At 37.8% G+C, this 23,034-nt stretch overlaps 1 protein-coding gene across 1 annotated transcript in view; it reads right to left on the bottom strand.

Moving 5' to 3' along the window:
- Positions 1 to 23,034, bottom strand: part of sanbr (SANT and BTB domain regulator of CSR) — a 60,003-nt gene that overhangs the window by 22,526 nt on the left and 14,443 nt on the right. Inside the window, 7 exon segments of the mRNA XM_072265299.1 lie at positions 2,698 to 2,797; positions 7,980 to 8,125; positions 11,256 to 11,408; positions 19,500 to 19,623; positions 19,907 to 20,017; positions 20,113 to 20,199; positions 22,414 to 22,574. Of these exon segments, the coding sequence (XP_072121400.1) occupies positions 2,698 to 2,797; positions 7,980 to 8,125; positions 11,256 to 11,408; positions 19,500 to 19,623; positions 19,907 to 20,017; positions 20,113 to 20,199; positions 22,414 to 22,574 (882 nt within the window).

Genomic DNA, 23,034 nt, shown 5'->3' with positions numbered 1-23,034 from the left:
AGACCATGAGTTCTTACTACATTTATTAAGTTCTTACTACATTTCTCAAATGCTCTATTTGCCCATTATATACATTTGATAAATGGGCACTCATCTAGAAGTTTGCTGCCTGTGGTGACACTCAAAATATCTTACATGCTCACCAATCTGCATTAGTTCCATCATAACAACATCTCAACTTCATCTCACTTTGCCTTCTTTCCTTCCTAGCTTGTGTTTTTGCCCTGTAAGCCTCCAAGTCCTTTGTTGCCTGCATATTTTAGTGCCATCCAATAGATCTGCAAGAGTGGCATAGTTTCTGGGTTCCAACATCTCTTTTGGGCATTCCACATTTTCAGAATCAACAATTTTTTTGGTCATAAAGATCCAGGAATTGGTGGCCATAGGTCCAATCACAGCATCAGAGGGCAGTGCATTAAAGACATGCAGGTTACAAGATGAAGTGCAGTGGTTATTGATCAGGACTGGAGGGCAAGGAGTGGGGTGTGGCTAAATAAGTCAGAAATCTTTAGTGGGCGGTGCAGGGGATTGTCAAAGAATGAATGCAAGCAATACATCTGTCTGACAGGTGTCCTAACTCTGTGCTCCCAAATCAATGTGGCCCATGTAGCCCTGCATGCTTCAACATGAAAGCTGCATGAGAAATGGCATTACCTAATGGCCCAGGACAAGAAACTTGTTGTAAGGGTGGCTCACCAAAAATTATACCTCTCGCAGAAATTTGAGACAAAGAACTTGAAATGATTAGTTTCACATCTTGCTTTGTGGAGGGAAAAATAAATTATTGCCAGTTAGGAATGCTGGTAAAAGAACTATGTCTTTGAACTATGTTTATGAGATGTCCATTTCTTTAGCCTCCCCACTAGCAGCTTCTCTATATTTAAATATTCTGCTCCTTTATGATGATGGTGGATGACACTTCAAATCAAGCTTTTTGGCTCAGTATTAATTTTTTTTGTGATTACATTACATTCTTTCAATAACTTCCAGTTTTTTGCTGCATTGGAGGTGATACATAAATGCAATGTATCGTCATTGAGAATGCTCTCATTGACAGAGGTTAAATGCTTATTATGCCTGATGAAGAAAACTTGAAACGTAACCTATAAAACTAACATTCCAGCATTTATTATTTACATGCAACTCAACTCAACGAATACTTCAACACTTTAAAGTTAACATGCATTACTATTCTAGGACTAAATGTTAATTACTAACCTACCAGCTGCAAACTCCAGTTTTTCAAAAGTGAAAACTATAAAAGGAATTCAGAGATTATGAAACCAGCAAAAAAAATTACAAGATACCCATAAGCATATACTTAGCATTATAATGGTTTCTATTCAAATAATTCTGAGTATTGTAGATAAACCTTCAATGAACATCTTAAATTTCTGGTGTTAATTTCTGAAGTTCAGCATAAAGTACTGAATGTGGTAAGTTGTTTTGATTGCTGCTAACTGAATCCAAAGCCGTAAATAAACCCTGTTTGGTTGTAGACTGATTTTTAATGTTCTGAAAAGTTCCAAAGTGCTGAAATCCATCAAACCACCGTTGATGATTATCTCATGGTTTATACTTAAACAACTGACATTGCATATTGTAAATCAAAGTTAGTTCCGCCGACCAAATAAGAATTAGAAGTCAATTTCAGTCTAAGTGTTAAAAATTAGTTTATTAAAATAAGTAAATTAATTCACACTAGAGCAAAATAACCTTGTGGATTTGGAGAGTCACTGATTTGAAACATATTCCCAACAGAATTGTTTTCTCGAAAAACTTTTTTTACTACTACTCAGTCTTGTCCTAAATGTTATTCTCTCATCCTAAAGGAGGAAAAATTGCTGAAACACAACAGAGGAATAATTAGGAGGTTATAGTTTCAATGCTTTTTTTATCAAGACACAGGAGAAGGCCATTTGGACCATCAGGTCTATGCCAACTGTGAAAAATTCATTGTTTTTCTTATTTCCCTATAACCCTGAAACTTATTCTCTCTCATATGCCCATCAATTCTTCATCGGTTCTATTGCCAGTTATCTACACCAAGGATAATTTACAGTTGCTAATTAACTCACCAGAAAACAACAGTAACCAATGTAACGCCATACAACACTATGGACAAAGTGTAAATGCCTGGCAGACAGCACCCAAAGTCAGGATCAAACCTGGGTCCACGGGGCATTACGCAGTAGTACTAACGACTGTACCATCACATGATTCTCATTACTAATGGGAATTTGTATTTCACTTAAATAAAGCACAAATCCAGTGTTAATGCCGACACATTACAGACAGCCAACACAAGATGCTTGATTGAAAATATCCCAATTAATAGTTCCAACGTGCTCTAGTGGAAAAGGTTACTAAACGTTCAATGGCCAAAATCATACCTTCTGTAAATATCACCATATCACGTTTTGTAATCATCTGTTTGCAAATTGCCTGTCTTTTTTGCTAAATAATAGACAGAAATTTTAAAAGTACTGAAACAAAAGTACTTTACAAAACCTTGACAACATGCTACATATAATATTAAAGTATTATACAACAGAGGATTCTTGTAAAATGAATGTCATAAACTGTCATGAATACAGTATGTCATAAACAATTTCAAACATAAAATATTACATCACTTTTAAAATACCAATTTTTCACCTATCAGAAAAGCTACCGTTCATCAGTGCAGATACTTACAGATGTGACATCCCCAGTTTTCTGTCCCCTCCATGAATTGGGTTCTACTAAGATTTCAGAATCTAGATCCTTCTCTTCAGAAAGATTTGTAATTCCATTACTGCAAAAAGAAAATCTGATTGAATTTTTTTTATAATAGAAACAATCTATTTTTTAAAAAGCACGCTGTGTAACTACCAATCACACAGATTATTCTGGGAGAAACTATTTCAAGAAATCAATTTACTAGAAATGTAACATTAATTTATTATTATTGGTATCGGACCAAAATAGTTCAGGATTGAAACTTGGAGATAGGTAGCTGCACTACCTGTACCTATTGCTGTACTGTAGTAATATTTAAGTACAATCACATTGCAAAACAAAAATGTGAAGGTAAATCACAGCATTCACAGCAAGGACACCCCACTGTACTAAACCGAATAAGTTTAGAACAGATCTTGTACTTCAAACATAGTTATCTTGATAGATTGTTAGCCATCAATATCAGAATGTTCCTGAAGGAACAAGAGCAGAATTAGGCATTTCAGCCCATCAAGATTATGGCTGATTTGTTATTCTCTCTCAAATCTATTCTTTTGCCTTCTCCCTATAACTTTTGGCATCTTTACAAGTTAAGAATCTATCAACTAACACTTTAAGTATAAATGACCTGGTCCCTACGACAATCTGTTGCGATGAATTCCATACATTACCACTCCTTGGCAAAGAATTTTCTCCTCATTTCTGTTCTAAATGGATGCCCTTTTATTTTAAGCCGATGCCCTCCGGTCTATCTCCCCATACTGGAAGCATCCTTTTCACATCTACTCTATACCTTTCAATATTCATTAGGTCTCAGTGAGATCCCTTCTCATTTGGTTCCTTCTAAACTCCAGTGAGTATAGGCCAAGTCCGTTCAAACACTGATATGTGAACCCTTTCATCCCCAAAATCATTCTTGTAAACCTCCTCTGAACTCTCACCAATGTCAACGCATGCTTTCTTAGACATGGGGCTCAAAACTGCTCACAATACTCCAAACGTGGTATGATAAAGCTATGAATCTCAGCATTACATCCTTGCTTTTATATTCCAGTCATCTTGAAATGATTGCTAACATTGCACTTGCCTTGCTTACCACCAACTCAGCTGTACATTGAGACCCCATATCTTTAACTCAATCATTATCATCAAGCCAATTCTGATATGAAGAGAAATGAGTAAAGTCTTAAGCCATTGACATCAGTCCAAGCGTGGTCACACCAAGGCTCTATGCAACCTCTAAGATTTGTTTACTGCTGTATTCAAATCCTCTTGTAATAAAGATTAACATGCTGCTTGTCATCCTAAATCATATATTGCAGTTGTATGTTAATTTTGTGATTGGTGCATGAGAGAACCTGTCATTCTCCAAAAATCAGCACTACTCAATTACTCACCATTTTGAAAGAATTGTGCATTTCTATTTAATGCACATTTTCCCCACATTAAATTCCAATTGTCACATTCTTGTCCATCCCATGTTTTTGACCACATTCACTTGAAACTTTTTTTGCATCCAACTCTCTACTCAGAATCTCTAAATCAGTATCATTTCCCAAACGCATTTGATTCTTCAAATAAATAATTGATATCAACTATGAATTGCTGAGTCCCAAGCACTGATCCCTGGGGTACTCCACTAGTCACAGCTCACCATCCTTAGAAAATACATTTATTCCCATTTTAATTTTCCAATTCGCAATTCATATCAATACACCCAATTCCACATGCACTAACGTTGCTAATTAATAAATGTGAATCCTTATTGAAAGTCTTTCATAAATCTGGCATTGGCTCCCTTCATCTTATCTATTGATCATGACTTCAAAGAAATCCGGCAGATTAGTCAAATGTAATTTTCCTTCTATAGGTGATAAACATTTGTTCATTTGAGTGGAGGAGATCCAAAGAGAAGACTGACAGCGAAAAAAAAAGGGAAAATGGCATTCTGCTGATGTGCAGTCCTTTTGTCAATTGAAGTTGGTGGTGGACTTCAGGAAGGTGAAAACAACCTGCATTCCCACCTCCATCAAGAAAACGGATGTAGAAGTCATCTGGGACTACAAATACGTGGGAACTCATCTGGACAAGAAACTGGACTGGACCGAAAACACAAGGGACAGAGCCAACTGTATTTCCTGAGGATTCTCCGATCAGTATGTTCTATGACTCAGTGATGGCCAGTATTCTATTCTATGCTGTCTGATGCCAAGAAGATCGCTAAGCTCGTCAAGAAAGTTGGTTCTGTTCTGGGGGTGGAACTGGATTGCCTGGTGGTTGTATCTGACAGATGGATGCTGCAGAGCATTATGGGCAATCCCTCTCCATTGACATACTGGACAGACAGAGGAGCACCTTTAGTAACAGACTGATTCCACCAAGGTCCACCACTGAACCCCACAGGAGATCCTTTCTCCCTGTGGCTACAAGACTCTACAACTCCTCCTTAAGTATACAAGTCTCTGGTTTCATTGCACATCTGTATTTTTCATTTACTTTTTAATACACATCCTGAATTTTTTTCATACCTCAATGCTTACATTTTGTATTTTAAAGTATATATTTCTGACTGAGCAACCTTGCAACAACAATTTCCTTTGGGATAAATAAAGTTTTATCTTATTAGTCAGTACTGCAATGTACTGGATGCTCACTCAACAATTAGAAGCATCTCTATCCTCATGCTTTTTCTGCCTTTTCCTTTGACACCCTGTGTCTCCTCCAACCACGCATCTCCTTGAATCTTCTGTTGATATTTTTAGCCATCTTGATTCAATTACCATAAAGTACTCATACATGCTTCACTGGAAATTGTGCATCTATTGGACATCTGCATTGAACTCATGGAAGACTGGTTGGTATATTAAAATCATGCAATAGGAAGTATGTGTCCTTTTAAAAATTCACATACCCATATTTCTTAAAAAAAAGCGACCCAAACACCAATTAGACTCTCTCAACATCAGCAGCCTCATAGACAATTTGCATTTGTGCTTTGTATCTCCATGAATATTAGTTATGATTGCTACACTACGTTCCTGCTGAGGTATGAGTATAAGCAGTAGCAATAATAACATACTTTTCTGAAAATATTACTTTCAGCAAATAAAATAAAAATACCACAGATGCTGGAAAGGTAAACAAAAGAAAATGTTGGAAAGACCCAGCACATGAAGCAACATCTACATAAGGAGAGGTAGAAACAAACAAAACTTTGGAATACTCTGAGCTGTGTTATTACAAATTAAACATCTATTATTAAAAATATTTTCAAATTATTTGGAATCTATGTTACAACGATTCAAATTGAATAGATGCCAAATGAATTACTGTGATAGATTTCCATTCAGGATGTTAAAATTGTATAAATAGATTAAATGTAAACATTGAAGTGAGATAATATCTTACATGAACACAACTGAAATGCAACATCACCACAAATAGTACAAATTATCTTAAATAGTATGAACAAATAGAATGATAGACAGGATTCTCATGAACCTCTTAATGGCTTGGACATGAATGTAGGGAGTACGATTAGCAAGTTGGTGGTGGCCTGGATAGGGAGTATGGTTGTCTAAGGCTATGGCAGGATAATACACAAGACAGAAATTTGAGTAGAGGGTCAGCAGATGGAATTTAATCCCAACTCGTGTGAAGTGATGCATGTTGGAATGTCAAATAAGGGTAGGATATATACAGTATGCAGCAGGGTGTTAGGGAATATTAATGAACGGGTGTCCTAGGGGTTCACATCCATAGTTCCCCGGAAGTGACAACACAGGTAGATAAGCTGAAAACACATGACATGTTTACCTTCATTGGCACAGAATACAAAAAGTGGGATGCTGCAACTTCACAAAAACAAAATAGATCACACTTGGGAGCACTGCATGCATTTCTGGTCAACACACTGTAGGAAGAATGTGATTACACTGGAGAGAACGCAGAGGAGATTTATTAGGATGTGGCTTGGATTGGAAGACTGTTTTAACTCCCTGGAATGAAGGAAGTTGAGGGCTGATCTGATACAGGGGTAGAGGCATGGATGGGTGGATACTCTCAACCCAATTGCTTAGATATAGTAAGCTATGGGCCAAATGTCAGGTGATGGGATTAACACAGAAGGGTACCTGCATGAATAAATTGGGTCAAATAATCTCTTTCCAAGCCATATAATTTTATAATTCTACATGACAGGGTTATCAAAAACAAGAGGGAATAATTTAAGGCACTAGGATGGCATTTTCTTTGAAATTTCAGGGATTTAAAAACAAATACATTAACACTGAACAGTTGAATCCAGCAACTATCTACCAGAGGTAGTGGAGTCAGATACAATCACCATTTGAAAATTTTAGATAGGCATGATACAGGAGTTCCCAACCTGGGGTCCACAGTCCCATCCAATGGTAGGGGTCCTTGTCATTTGAGCGATCAGTTTTTAAACAGCATCAGTTGTGTGCATTTGTGTTCAAAAAGCAGTGATTTTTGTTACTGATAGTTGGCAAGGAATAGGCAGTAGGAAAATTCAGAACTGTTTTCCTCACAGCAGTTTCAAGCATTCAGGCTTAGAGATGCCAAAAAAAATGCTTGGCAGAGAAAAATGAAATGACTTCACTACTTCAAAAAGTTAAGAACTACAAAGTTATTAAAATCATCTTGAATGTTACAACGAACATGAAGATTTGGCGGATGGAATCTTCAATAGCATTGCATAAAGGCAGTTCACTATCTGCAGTCAGTGTGTGCACTGATTTTGTTCATTCCATACACAGGATGAATTCCTCCACTGATTACTATTAGGAACTAATACAGTTTTATAGTACTGTAATGTTGTAATTTGTTCTGTATTTCATTTAAATACACAATTTGAAACTCAGTTTATCTTTAATTATATATATTTTTAACTATTAACATGGAAAGTGGGCTAACTGAGGCATCCACTTAGTTGGTCTAAAATGTGCTGGTCCTGATGTGTCCCAATTAACCGGAATCCACTATAATCAGATTTTGTTTTGAAACTTCAGTGTTTATAATCCTTATTGTAAAGAGCAAACATAAATTATCTATAACACGAAAAAATCTGCAGATGCTGAAATCCAAAACAATGCACACAAAATACTGGAGGAACTCAGCAGGTTAGGCAGCATCTATGGAAAAGAGTAAACAGTCAACGTTTCAGGCCGAGACCTTTCTTCAGGACTCTAAAATTATCTATGTTTAAATGATCAAATAAGAGCTTAGAAGACAATTACCTTTCTTCTGTTTTACAGAATGGCACACAGACAACATCCTTGTGCTGTAGTACATCACAATAAACTTGTCCAATTGATAATGAAGTAAGTTTACCAGTCTGAAGATGATTAGTTAATTTGACTACATGATCCTGAAGTTTACAACCCTAAACAAAACAAATTTTTAAAAGAGAGAAGATCAAATCTCATGTTTTAGTTTGGTCAATTTCTACTTACAATTGTAATTTATTATTCACAAACAGAAGGGAGAAAGAAACAAAAGGGAGCTATTATTTCCTTGTACGTTGCTCCAACGTGCTATCAATTTGTTGAAATGATAAATAGTATTTGTTAAAAGCATACAGATTGTTGCAAGTAGCTGTTTTTGTTCTGAAACATTAACCATTTCTCACATCATAATAGCTGCTTAAGCATCTGCAGCACAATGATTTTATTTCAAATAGCTGCCTTAGTTTTTGCTATGGGGAAATATAAATGTTAAAATTGTATTGTCTTTCTGAGCATCTGTTAAATATCGATATTTATTTAAAACCACTTTTTTCAAACTACCGTTACATCATTCTCTGAGAAAACTCTGAGAAAGCTTTTGTTAAATAAAGACACCCACTGTATACTGCAAACTAAAAATATTTCAATTATAAAGGTCATCCAGGCATTTGCTACTCCAATATTTCAAAACAGAAATGATAATCGGTGACAAAGCTCAAAATAGTAAAAATACACTGAGTTTGTTTTTAATAAATGAGAATTTTATAAGCATCCAGGAGCATTTCCTGGATTTGTATGAAGAAATGCACTGTGTAATTTAACTGAGAGAATAAGGGGGATAAGGAAAATAACTGACCTGCAAATTATACAATGATTGGAAAATAGTGAACACATCATTATACTCATTTAGGAGTAATACAGGAAAAGCAAAGAAAAGAATCAAAGATGTGGGCCATAAAAATAAATTCAGCAACACAAGGAAAAAACTTCTGTGAAGATTAACTGAACAGAAAAGTTGGCAAAAGAAACAAATAGGCTCAACAGCAAGAAATCTTCTAAAACACAATGCTTAGAGGTTTAAAAAAATTGTGTAAGGCTACAGATTGGGTGCATTCACATATAAAGAATCATGAATAGATATAGATCAAAACAAAATTTGCAAGTGCTTAGCAGATTTATTTATTTAGTGATATAGTGTGCAGTATGCCCTTCCAACCCTTCGAGCCACACGGCTCCCCCAACTCCGATTAACCCTAACCTAATCATGGGACAATTTACAATTATGAATTAACATACCTGGTATGTCTTTGGACCGTAGGAGGAAAACAGAGCACTCAGGGAAAACCCACAAATTCCATGGGGAGACGTACAAAGACTCCTTGCAGAATTGCACCAGAATTGAACTCTGAACTGCAGAATGTCCCGAGCTGTAATAGCGTCACCCTAACTGCTATGTTACCATGGTGCCCATTACTGGGGTTTACTGCAATGTTTTAATAAGAGAATAAACATGGCCACTACAGCAGGGATGATTCCTGGAGAACTCGGCTCAACTACGCAGATAGTAACAGAAACCCTCAGGACTATTTTAAATGAGTGGCTCTGGCACTGGCCCACCTTTCCCTGTCTGTTCTTTGCATTTCAATACCATCCGCAAGATTTAAATAGTTTAAGCAATAACCTCCTCGTTCAAAGAGATTTGGCAAGCCCATCGCAAAAGCAATTGAAAGCTTACTGTGACTCCGGGAAACAGGCAACTAAGAAGCTCAAACCCATTGATTCAGATAAAAATAAATGAAGGACTTGTATAGAAGATGAATACAATTAATTGGTTAATAGCGGCAGCCGCCTATTTGAGATAACTCCTAAAGAACAAAAACTAATTTAAAAATCGATGGGATTCCTTTCATTTATTTTGGACACCATGCCATTTAATTGGGGCAGGAGACAGTTGCTGAACAGGTTCTAACTAGTAGCAGTTCAGCGTAGTTGTGTGGCTGTTAGATGCTACAGCGTGCTTCCAGCAAACAGATTTTCATTAGCATTAGATGCATGTGTTTGTGTTCAAAAAGCAGTGATTGTTGTCACTGATAGTTGGCCAGAAGTAAGCAGTAAGACAATTCAGAACTGTGGTTTCAAGCATTCAGGCTTGGAGATGTCAGAACTGGCTAGGAATAAAAATGAAATGATTTCATGACTTAAAGAAATTAAGAACCAAGAAGAATTTGAAATTATCAACAATTATCTTGAATGTTACATTGAAAATGAAGATTTGGAGGATGCAATTGTTGATAACATTTTATGAAGGCAGTCCATTAACTGCACTAGCTGTCTGTGCTGATTTTGTTCAATATGTACACTGCATGAATTCTTTCGTCAATAACTATTTGAATCTACTGTACAATTTAATAGTATTGTATTGCTATTGGTAAGATAAAAGATAGATTTGTTTTGTTTTTCAGTTAAATACATAATTTGTTACTCAGTTTATCTTTTTTTATACCTTTATAACTAATTTCATGAAACTTCAGCTAATTGGGGTAACCACTTAATTGGACCAAAATGTACTGATCCCGATGTGTCCCAATTAACTGGCATCCATAGTACTTCTCAATGTATGCCCCTCAACTGAATTCACATAAGTCAAATTATAGTTATGGCTATAAATCCAGAACTACCAAATACATCAGATCAAATGAAGCTGGAAGTTGAAAACTCTGGGAAACTACTGCTACCAATGCATCCAGGCTGTCAGTAGCACTGTCACATTTAAAGTGATTGGTTGATAGAGAAATGTTTCCAAAGGAATCATCTAGCACATTCATTTGTACAAGTGTACAAAAATAATGGCTGAAGTTTCCAAATGAAAAGATTCAAAAACATGGAATACTTCCAGTAGAAGAGAGAAGGGCACAGTAATAGTCCAAGTGATTTGAAGGGTATCAGTTAGAAAGACATGAATTTCTCTGTTTGCAAATAATGATGAGACAGTTATGTGGCTTGCTGAATAAAATGCTTAACTACAGTAAACTATTTGAACAGACAGCATTGCAAACCATTGAGGGAAAAAAAACAGGATCACAATTAAGCTTTTTCAAAAAGTCAGCATATTCAGAGCAGACTTCTTGCCTCCCTTCTCTACTATAAATTACCAAGGGCTCAATATGTTTTGGCCTCTCATGGTCTGAGTCGATGTTCCCTCCCCTCCCTCCCATCCCAATATCTTTTAGAATGCTTCTTTATTAATACATACTGATTAGCAATTTTTTGTTCAGTTTTCATGCTTACTGTATTTGCTTGAAGAGGATCAAACCGTAGCACCTTCTGCTTACAACATGGATAGAACCCAAAGCCAGAAGTAGACAACTGATTGCCTGGAGGAAGATACATCACTTGTTCTGGATGGTAGCGGCAGTGAGAGAGTTCAGTGCATGGAAAGACCTAAAACAAATTAAGATAGAGCAGTAGTAAATAAATGTATCTTGTAACACAGGTGTGAAAAAAGTATTTAATGATAAATTGCTTAATTTTGTGCTTTCGTAACTGGTCTTTTTAATTTATACCAGTTATTACTGTTGCAATACATATGTTAATATACAAAACAGATACGTTTCACCAAAATAAGTATTTTTAAAATACTAATCTTCCCTTATGGGAGAATTTATAGCCACCTACATACAAAAAAGATTATAAAGATTAAATATTCCTTCACATTCTAAATGAATTAAACAGAAAACAAGAGGAAGGTAGCAGAAAAGAAATTATAAACCAGTTAGCCTGACCTCAGTGATTGGGAAGATGTTGGAGTCAATTGTTAAGGATGAGGTGATGCAGTACTTGGTGACACAGGACAAGATAGTACAAAGTCAGCATGGTTTCCTTCAGGGAAATTCCTGCCTGATGAACCTGTTGGATTTCTTTGAGGAGATTACAAGTAGAATAGATAAAGGGGATACAGTTGATTTTAAATATCTGGACTTTCAGAAGGCCTTTGACAAGGTGCCACACATGAGGCTGCTTACCAAGTTAAGAGCCCTTGGTATTACAGGAAAGTTACTAACATGGTTAGTGCATTGGCTGATTGGCAGGAGGCAGCGAGTGGGAATAAAAGGATCCTTTTCTGGTTGGCTGCCAGTGACTAATGGTGTTCCAAAGGGGTCGGTGTTGGGACCACTTCTTTTTATATAAATGATTTAGATGATGGAATAGATAGCTTTCTTGCCACGTTTGCAGATGATACGAAGATTGGTGGAGGGGCAGATAGTGCTGAGGAAACAAGTAGGATGCAGAAGGACTTAGACAGATTAGGAGAATGGGCAGGAAAGTGGCAAATGGAATACAATGCTGGAAAATGAATGGTCATGCACTTTGGTAGTAGAAATACATGTGCGGACTATTTTCTAAACGGGGAGAAAATCCAGGAATCTGAGATGCAGAGGGACTTGGGAGTCCTTGTGCAGAACACCCTGAAGCTTAACATGCAGGTTGAGTCAGTGGTGAGGAAGGTAAATACCATGTTAGTATTCATTTCAAGAGGTCTGGAATACAAGAGCAAGGATGTGATGCTGAGGTTTTATAAGGCACTGGTGAGGCCTCACCTTGAGTATTGTGAACAGTTTTGGGCCCCTCATCTTAGAAAAGATGTGCTGGCTTTGGAGAGGGTCCAGAGGTGGTTCACAAGGATGATTCCAGGAATGAAAGGGTTATCATATGAGGAACGTTTGATGGCTCTGGGTCTGTACTCACTGGAATTCAGAAGGATGAGGGGGGATCTCATTGAAACCTTTTGAATGTTGAAAGGTCTAGACAGAGTCCCAGTTTACGCCACCAATCACTGATCCCAGAGCTATATCACTAGTCACTGATCCCAGTGCTACACCACTAGTCACAGACTTCATCCTTCCACCACCACTCTCTGCCTCTTATCATCAAACCACTCTTGGATTTCAGGTGCCTGCACCTTCTGGACTAGCCTACCATGTAACACCTTGTCAAATGCCTGGCTAAAATCCATATAGATAACACCTACTGCCCTGATTTCATCTATTTCCTCAAAACTATCTCAATCAAATTAGTGAGACAGGATTTCCCACTTGCATAGCAATGCTGGATATCCCAAACCAATCTCTTTCCAAATAAACACAGATCTTGTTGCTTAGAATATTCTACGGTAACTTCCTACCACTGATAAAAGCTCATCAGGGTTCAGTTACCTGGCTTATCCCTGCAACCCTTCTTAAATACACGAAGGGTATCCTTTGGTCTTCTGGTCCCTTGCCTGGGGCTAATGAAAATACAGAAATCTCCATCAGGGTGCTAGCTGTTTCGTTCCATGTTATCCACACGTAATGGTGGATAAATCTTCTGGGTTGAGATCTGAAATTGATCTATTCATTATTACATTTTCAAAACATTTAATGCCTCCACCTTCTCAATAGCTACAAGTTCCAAACAACTTACTACACTACACATCCTTGGTGAATACAGATGAGAAGTATTCATTTAAAATTTTGCCTACTTCCCCTAGCATGTGGATTACCCCTATGTCATTAAGGGGACCCATTCTTTCCTTGGCTATTTACAAATTGTTTTGGCACTCTCCTCAATCTTCCTTGTCAAGGATGTTGCCTGACCTGTTTTTAACTTCATAATTTTCTTCTTATGTACTTGCCTATACCCTGTATATTCCTCAAAGGACTCACTTGATTATAGTTGTCCATACCAGTCATCTGGTTTCTTTTTTTCCTGATCAAACCTTAAATAACCTTGGTTATTCTGAGTTCCTTAATTTTGCCATCTTTTCCTTACACCCTTACCAAAATATGTTGAATCTGAACTCCTGCTGACTCTTGCTAGGTAATAATTTACTCATTAGTGTCTGCTCACAATATACTTAAACCAGGTCTTCTCTCATGCTAAAATAAAAATCAGATACCCCCAATTTTGGACCTATTCTTTAAGAAAAACATCAACCTTTTCCGTAACTACTTTGAAATTTGCATTACTGTCGCCACTGGTTTCAAAGTGTTCGCTCACTGACACTTCCACCACCTGCCTGGTTTCATTTCCTAAGATGAGAAATAGTCGCCACTCTAGAGTGACCAAATACATATCATCTGCAAAAACATTCTTGGCCACACTTAAATTCTATCTTATCTAATCCCCTCACACTACAAAAATTACAGTCAAGTGTGGTCAGCTGCTGATCACAAACTTTTCTGTTGCTACTATCCTCTGAGAAGCCACTTCCCCCAACAATTTAAGTATTTTAGAACTATTTTAACAGCAAATATTTAGGTAGTAGCTTCCAATTTTAAAAAGATCGATTTTATTTTAATCTGTTTGAAAGGGAATATCCACAGAGGACTCCTGTGCTACTTGCCTGTCTTAACTGGCCTTTGTGATCAATACCCATGCCCTCTCTTTCCATACCTGCAGCATGACAAACTTGCTAAACCATATTTACATTTTCAACAACTACATGCTTTAACTTTGAAATATAAACTTCAACATCACCAAACCAATTCTAAAAAGGGTTATGCCCCCACCCTGTCCACTGGAATACCATTAATTACAAACAAGATAGCCACCTACTCCAAGTACATTTGTAATAATGTTCATTCACAGAATGGTTACAGCATTGGAGGGGAGCAACTTGGCACAATAAGTCTTTCATACATGCGAAGCAGACAAATACAATCACAGCCACTCATTCATTGTCTTCCACAGCCTTTTCTATCTACCAATTCCTTTTTAAGCATCACTATAGGGGTTCACCACCCCTGCACCACAGAACAATCTAGAATACTCACTGCAAAAAACTGTCAAATCTGTGCTTTTGTAATTCTATTTCCTTGACCCTTTTGTCAAGAAGAAATTTCTTCTCCATTTAACTTGGCTAGATTCTTCATAGATTTAGATATCTTTATCAAATCACATTGTAAATCCCTCTGTTCTAAGAAGAAGCATCCAAATTCTCTCAGCTATCCACGTCAGTCATCAGTGGAAAAACTTCAGTACCCAGAATTGGTCATAGAACTCCAGTTGTGGCCAAATCAGTGCTTTAACAAGATTTATCATGACATTCTTGCCATTGTCTCTTGTTGTAGGATCCTGTATATTTTTTAAATCAATTTTTCAAACTGCCCTACCACCTTCCACAATTTTTGTACATCTCCAGATCTCTATCTTTCCAGAACCTTTTCACCTTCTGTTTATGCTCTCTCTTCTCATGGCTTCTGCTTCACATTTTCCTGTATTAAATTTCGCTTGCACATCCACCTCTTGGAAGTTATGAGCCATCTGCAAATTAGGACATTATATCTGTATGTCCAGGTCCAAGACATTAATTTAAGTACTGTTCCCAGGGAAATTCACTGAACTCTTTCCTCCAGTCTGAAAATAAACAGCTCACTTTTACTCTGAGCCCTATAACTTAGACAAATTTCTTTTTTTTTTTGAGAATAGCACAGCACAGTACAGGTCCTCTGGCCCACAATGTTGTGCCAACCCTCAAACCGTGTCTCCCATATAAGCCCCCACCTTAAATTCCTCCATATACCTGTCTAGTAGTCCCTTAAACTTCACTAGTGTATCTGCCTCCACCACTGACTCAGGCAGTGCATTCCACGCACCAACCACTCAGTAAAAACCCTTCCTCTAATATCCCCCTTGAACTTCACACCCCTTACCTTAAAGCCATGTCCTCTTGTATTGAGCAGTGGTGCCTGGGGAAGAGGCACCGACTATCCACTCTATCTATTCCTCTTAATATTTTGTACACTTCTATCATGTCTCCTCTCATCCTCCTTCTCTCCAAAGAGTAAAGCCCTAGCTCCCTTAATCCCTGATCATAATGCATACTCCCTAAACCAGGCAGCATTCTGGTAAATCTCCTCTGTACCCTTTCCAATGCTTCCACATCCTTCCTATAGTGAGGCGACCAGAACTGGACACAGTACTCCAAGTGTGGCCTAACCAGAGTTTTATAGAGCTGCATCATTACATTGCGACTCTTAAACTCTATCCCTCAACTTATGAAAGCTAACACACCATAAGCTTTCTTAACTACCCTATCCACCTGTGAGGCAACTTTCAGGTATCTGTGGACATGTACCCCCAGATCCCTCTGCTCCTCCACCCTACCAAGTATCCTGCCATTTACTTTGTACTCTGCCTTGGAGTTTGTCCTTCCAAAGTGTACCACCTCACACTTCTCCGGGTTGAACTCCATCTGCCACTTCTCAGCCCACTTCTGCATCCTATCAATGTCCCTCTGCACTCTTTGACAATCCTCTACACTATCTACAACACCACCAACCTTTGTGCCGTCTGCAAACTTGCCAACCCACCCTTCCACCCCCACATCCAGGTCGTTAATAAAAATCACGAAAAGTAGAGGTCCCAGAACAGATCTTTGTGGGACACCACTAGTCACAATCCTCCAATCTGAATGTACTCCCTCCACCATGACCCTCTGCCTTCTGCAGGCAAGCCAATTCCAAATCCACCTGGACAAACTTCCCTGGATCCCATACCTTCTGACTTTGTGAATAAGCCTACTGTATGGAACCTTGTCAAATGCCTTACTAAAATCCATATAGATCACATCCACTGCACTACCCTCATCTATATGCCTGGTCACCTCCTCAAAGAACTCTATCAGGCTTGTTAGACATGATCTGCCCTTCACAAAGCCATGCTGACTGTCCCTGATCAGACCATGATTCTTTAAATGCCCAAAGATCCTGTCTCAAAGAATCTTTTCCAACAGCTTTCCCACCACAGACGTAAGGCTCACTGGTCTATAATTACCCGGACTATCCCTACTACCTTTTTTGAACAAGGGGACAAAATTCGCCTCCCTCCAATCCTCCGGTGCCATTCCCGTGGACAACGAGGACATAAAGATCCTAGCCAGAAGCTTAGCAATCTCTTCCCTCGCCTCGTGGAGCAGCCTGGGGAATATTCCGTCAGGCCCCGGGGACTTATCCGTCCTAAATGTATTTTAACAACTCCAACACCTCCTCTCCCTTAATATTAACATGCTCTAGAACATCAACCTCTCATATTGTCCTCAACATCATCAAGTTCCCTCTCATTGGTGAATACCGAAGAGAAGTATTCATTGAGGACCTTGCTCACCTCCACAGCTCCAGGCACATCTTCCCACCTTTATCTCTAATCGGTCCTACCTTCACTCCTGTCATCCTTTTTTCTTCACATAATTGAAGAATGCCTTGGAGTTTTCCTTTACCCTACTCGCCAAGGCCTTCTCCTGCCCCCTTCTTGCTCTTCTCAGCCCCTTCTTAAGCTCTTTTCTTGCTTCCCTATATTCCTCAATAGATCCATCTGATCCTTGCTTCCTAAACCTCATGTATGCTGCCTTCTTCCACCTGACTAGATTTTCCACCTCACTTGTCACCCATGGTTCCTTCACCCTACCATTCTTTATCTTCCTCACCGGGACAAATTTATCCCTAACATCCTGCAAGAGATCTCAAAACATCGACCACATGTCCATAGTACATTTCCCTGCAAAAACATCATCCCAATTCACACCCGCAAGTTCTAGCCTTATAGCCTCATAATTTGGCCTTCCCCAATTAAAAATTTTCCTGTCCTCTCTGATTCTATCCTTTTCCATGATAATGCTAAAGGCCAGGGAGCGGTGGTCACTGTCCCCCAGATGCTCACCCACTGAGAGATCTGTGACCTGACCTGGTTCATTACCAAGTACTAGATCTAGTATGGCATTCCCCCTAGTCAGCCTGTCCACGTACTGTGACAGGAATCCGTCCTGGACACACTTAACAAACTCTGCCCCATCTAAACTCTTGGAACTAATCAGGTGCCAATCAATATTAAGGAAGTTAAAGTCACCCATGATAACAACACTGTTATTTTTGCACCTTTCCAAAATCTGCCTCCCAATCTGCTCCTCTGTATCTCTGCTGCTACCAGGGGGCCTATAAATACCTCCAGCAGAGTAACTGCTCCCTTCCTGTTCCTGACTTCCACCCACACTGACTCAAAAGAGGATTCTGCTACACTACCCACCCTTTCTGTAGCTGTAATAGTATCCCTGACCAGTATTGCCATCCCTCCTCCCCTTTTTCCACCCTCTCTATCCCTTTTAAAGCACTGAAATCCAGGAATATTGAGAATCCATTCCTGCCCTGGTGCCAGCCAAGTCTCTGTAATGGCCACTACATCATAATTCCATGTATGTATCCAAGTTCTCAGTTCATCACCTTTGTTCCTGATGCTTCTTGCATTGAGGTACACACACTTCAGCTGTTCTACCTTACTGTCTTTACACTGTCTATTCTGCTTCTCTTTCCTCAAAGCCTCTCTATATGTTAGATCTGGCTTTACTCTATGCACTTTGTTCACTGCTCTTTCTTTACTGTCTGTTCCCCTTTTATTGGGGGGAGGGCAGGCTTCAGTCATAATGACAAAACCTTCTATGCAACACTTAATTAGGTACAATTGAAAGTCCATATACTTGTATATCTCATCGACCAGGGACCCTTCATCAACTCTGCTGTTCTTCAAAAAATTGTGTAGAATTTGCCCTTATTGTATCCAAGCTAGCTTTCCTCACTCAATCCCCTGGTTGTCAATGTCCTCATCATTATTTTCAAAAGTTTCCCCATAAATAAAGTGAAAGTAACTGGCTTACGACTTGTGTTTTTTGCACCATTTTTGTTTGAACAAATGGGTAACACCTTCAATTTCCCAACCCATGGGCACCAGCCCTATAGCTACAGATGTTGGAAGAAGGTAGGCAATACCTTGATAATTCCCCTATGCTACCCACAGCACCCAGCTAATCATTCACACTGGTTAACTGACCCATTTTTAGTACAGCTAGCCCTTCATTACAGAAGTTCTTTTCTGTTGAGTAATTCCATTATCTGTCAATTAAAAAGCAAGGCACCTTAAATTGACTAAAGCAACACAACTCAAAGTTGCTGGTGAACGCAGCAGGCCAGGCAGCACCTCTAGGAAAAGGTACAGTCAACGTTTCGGGCCGAGACCCTTCGTCAGGACTAACTGAAGGAAGAGCTAGTAAGAGATTTGAAATTGGGAGGGGGAGGGGGAGATCCAAAATGATAGGAGAAGACAGGAGGGGGAGGGATGGAGCCAAGAGCTGGACAGGTGATTAGCAAAAGGGATATGAGAGGATCATAGGACAGGAGGCCCAGGGAGAAAGAAAAGTATCCCATGATCCTTTCATATCCCTTTTGCCAATCAACTGTCCAGCTCTTGGCTCCATCCCTCCCCCTCCTGTCTTCTCCTATCACGTTGACTGTACCTCTTCCTAGAGATGTTGCCTGGCCTGCTGTGTTCATCAGCAACTTTGAGTTGTGTTGCTTGAATTTCCAGCATCTGCAGAATTCCTCATGTTTGCGTTTTTGAATTGACTAAAACCAGTTTATATAACAGATTTAAAAAATAACTTGTTGGAAGTGGCACTTTTAACATTCTTTTTACAATTCAGCATCAAAAGTAAATATGAAAGCTTACTTTTTTACATCTTGCACAGGGTAACCAATTTATAGTTCCCCATAAACGCCAATACACGTCTTGCCAAGACTTCAAGTCTTCATAGAGGCTATTAAGATACTCGTGCACTTCCCAGTTTTTGTCCCTAAAAATTGCAAATGCTCAGGTTAACTTTACTGTTATTATTACATTGGGAAAAATTTAGCAAAAAGAGTAACAGACCATCAAAAAAATACAGCAATTTCAAAAACCAGGAAGAATGTTAGGTCAGTTACAAGTTTGCATCAATTTTTTTTGGTTAGATGTTGCAGGAATAAATGTGATGGGTAGGCTAAAAGTATCAAAGGCAGCAACCAGAAACCTCAACACCTTATTTTTATGGATAAACTCTGCTGCAAGCTCAAGCATTTGTATAATTCAGAAGTTACCTATTGTGCAAGTATATTATATTTCCATGCAGATCAATATTTATTTTCACAGGCAAACAAGGAAGCATTTTCTCAGTTTCTTTGGTAAGAAGTTTCTTACACAAACTACATCTGAAAAAGACATGAACACCACATGACATCTTCAGTAGTCAGGAATAACAGTTCAAACAATTTCTCAAAATCATTTGAAAATTTTCAAGAAGTACCTGTACAGGGTATGGGCACTCCCTGGAGAATCTGGGTCCTTGTACTCTGGATCAAATAGCCTCTCAATCTTCTTACAAAATATTTTGCTTTTTAATAGAATAATATTATAAATTAAACCACAAAGTATTTAAGTTGTATTTTTAAAAAGATTACATTTCTTTCAACTTATTTTTTCTCTATATTAAAAATCATTCATTTGAAGCTTATGTACTGATGACACTATGCTTACAAGAGAATGATTTAGTCATTACACAAGAACAGAAGAAAACAAGAGTGGTAGTAGACCACCAGGCCCCTCAAGCTGTGTTGGTATTCAACACAATCATGGTTGATCTTTCATAGTTCCCCACAGACCTCAAATATTTATCTAGCTCCACCTTGTATTTTAGTAATTATTTAGCCTCCACCATTCTCTGGGGCAGAGAATTCCACTTCCCACTCAGAGAGAAAAAAACATGAAATTAGCATAAGCATTAAGCACTCCAAGTAGTACAAAACCACAAGTATAATGAAGTCCCAAAAATGTAAACTGTTCGCTCTACCTCAGAGCTAGACAAAATAATCAAATTTGTGGCAATTAATGCTGAATTATGAAGTTTTAAGAATGTACACCCACTACTCAGGATGGGAGTTAAATAATCATTTAAGACAGTAACAAGTCATTTATAGTCTTTTCTAAATTGTGTACGATAAACTAGTGATGAGCTGCCCCAATCTGCTGTCACCCATATGGTGTAGGAACTCCTACAGTACTGTTAGTTGGAGTGTTCCAAGAATTTCTTCCAGTGATAATAAGCAAATCAGAAATATATTTCCCAGAAAAGATCATTTGTAAATCACAGAGGAAAATTGTAGATAGTGGTACTCCACTGAATTTCGTATATTTTTAGTTAAATACCTTGGAGGCTTTATTACTGTTTTTACATTGAAGCCAATCACAGTAAAACTCTAAAATAGAATTTAGATTCTCCAGATCATCAGATGCTATGAATTAACAGATCATCAGATGCTATGCACTAACTAAAACTCTAAAATAGAATTTAGATTCTCCAGATCATCAGATGCTATTCAGATCATCAGATGCTATTCAGATCATCAGATGCTATGCACTAACAGATCATCAGATGCTATGCACTAACAGATCATCAGATGCTATGCACTAACTAAAACTCTAAAATAGAATTTAGATTCTCCAGATCATCAGATGCTATTCAGATCATCAGATGCTATGCACTAACAGATTTTAAGTTTATTTTTTTTTAAAAATGTTACACACTAACATTTCAAGGTAATGTAGGAAAAAGAACCATGGAACATGGAAAGTGCGAATATCTGCTGGAGAACCAGATATCAAACCACTAAGATTTTTGAAGTCCGAGCAAATCATCATTTTTACTATACATTATTCTTACCCTAAATGTTAATTATTTTAATAAAACAAAATAATGTTTCCTCATAATGGAAATATTCTGATCTAGGATGGTCCAGAACATGCTATAAGCCAGCTTTGTTAATGATCTTTAGCTCAGTATCAGTCAATAAATGCTTATAAATTCCAATATCTGCTTCCAACTTTCAAGTTACTACAGATAGACTGTTACTATGATTTCTATTCTCACATATTCAACGAGCAGTTTCAGCTTCCATTACAAAATAAACTTGGCAATGCAGAAGGATTGAGCAAAACAAAACAAAGAAGAAAAAAACATACGTAGCTGTATAGTAACAGTTAGAGAAATAAATCTAACTTCAAGAGGAGGAACATGTCCTAACGTAGCATTTTGATCTTTCATAATAGCTAATCTACACTGTATTGATTCTATTTAATGCACATTAACACCAAAGGACAAATATTTAAAAATATGCCATCAGAATTATTTATTAAAACAAAGACTATTGTTACCAGCAAAAAAAACCTGATATTCTTTTATCTGATGCTTGCTTAATATGAAAATAATAATATGCGTAACTTACCCCGAAAACACTGAAGGAGAAAAAGTACAATTGAAGAATGGCACAGACTAGGACCAAGAGGTTGGGAATTAGCAAAAGCCAAGATCTGAACACACATCAAGTTATCATACTGCAAATCTGTTTTACATTTTAGTTGTGATGCACTGTAATTGATGTTGACCACAGTGGTGCATTGTTTACGTAAGGCAAAACATACTTTATCCACAAAGGGAGGGAAAAATATCACCATCCAACTCACAGACTTTACTCAAGGATCTAATGTAACCGCATATCGTGTTTCAGCTAATAATATTCTCAGGTAACTATAATTTTACACTTCAGGTTACCTTTTAAATTTATCTTTTCTGTCCTTTACTTCATCAGCTTCATTATGTGTGAAGAGGTCAATAATACATGTGGCTAGGGTGCCATTGATGCAGTTCATATTACAAGGAGTAGCTACGATGGCACTCATATTTTTATGACAGTACTGTATGCACTCTTCAACCTAAAGCAACAAAGAGCAAATATAGAAAATGCACTGAATATAATAATTAGGATGAATCATTCAGCATCCATCTCCTTACCCTAACCTTATTTATCTACTTGCTTCAGTTGAATGAGAAGCAACAGAACTTTGCAAACTCTAGCACTTCACAATATTAGATGACTAACATCAACACCACATTTAAAAAGACTATCATTAAAGCAATATGCTTTATTTTGGAGTATATATTTTGCAATAAAGCCTTTATTTCTGCTCTTTGTCATATTAAAAACCACCCATTTCCATGTACCAAGCTCAAAACAAAGAGGAGAAAAGGGTGATGAACTTTCTCCATGGTACTCCATGATTAACCAGCAAAATATTCAAGTGCAGTCACAAGACATTTATAATTTGGTACCTATAATCTTAAATGAGATTTAAGTTACTTCAGCTTCAAGTCAAAGATCATTTATGTCGGTTG

Source organism: Mobula birostris, chromosome 8 (assembly GCF_030028105.1).
Source record: "Mobula birostris isolate sMobBir1 chromosome 8, sMobBir1.hap1, whole genome shotgun sequence".
Taxonomy (NCBI): domain Eukaryota; kingdom Metazoa; phylum Chordata; class Chondrichthyes; order Myliobatiformes; family Myliobatidae; genus Mobula; species Mobula birostris.
Note: the sequence above shows the minus strand (reverse complement) of the source record. Positions and strands in the feature narration are given on the sequence as shown.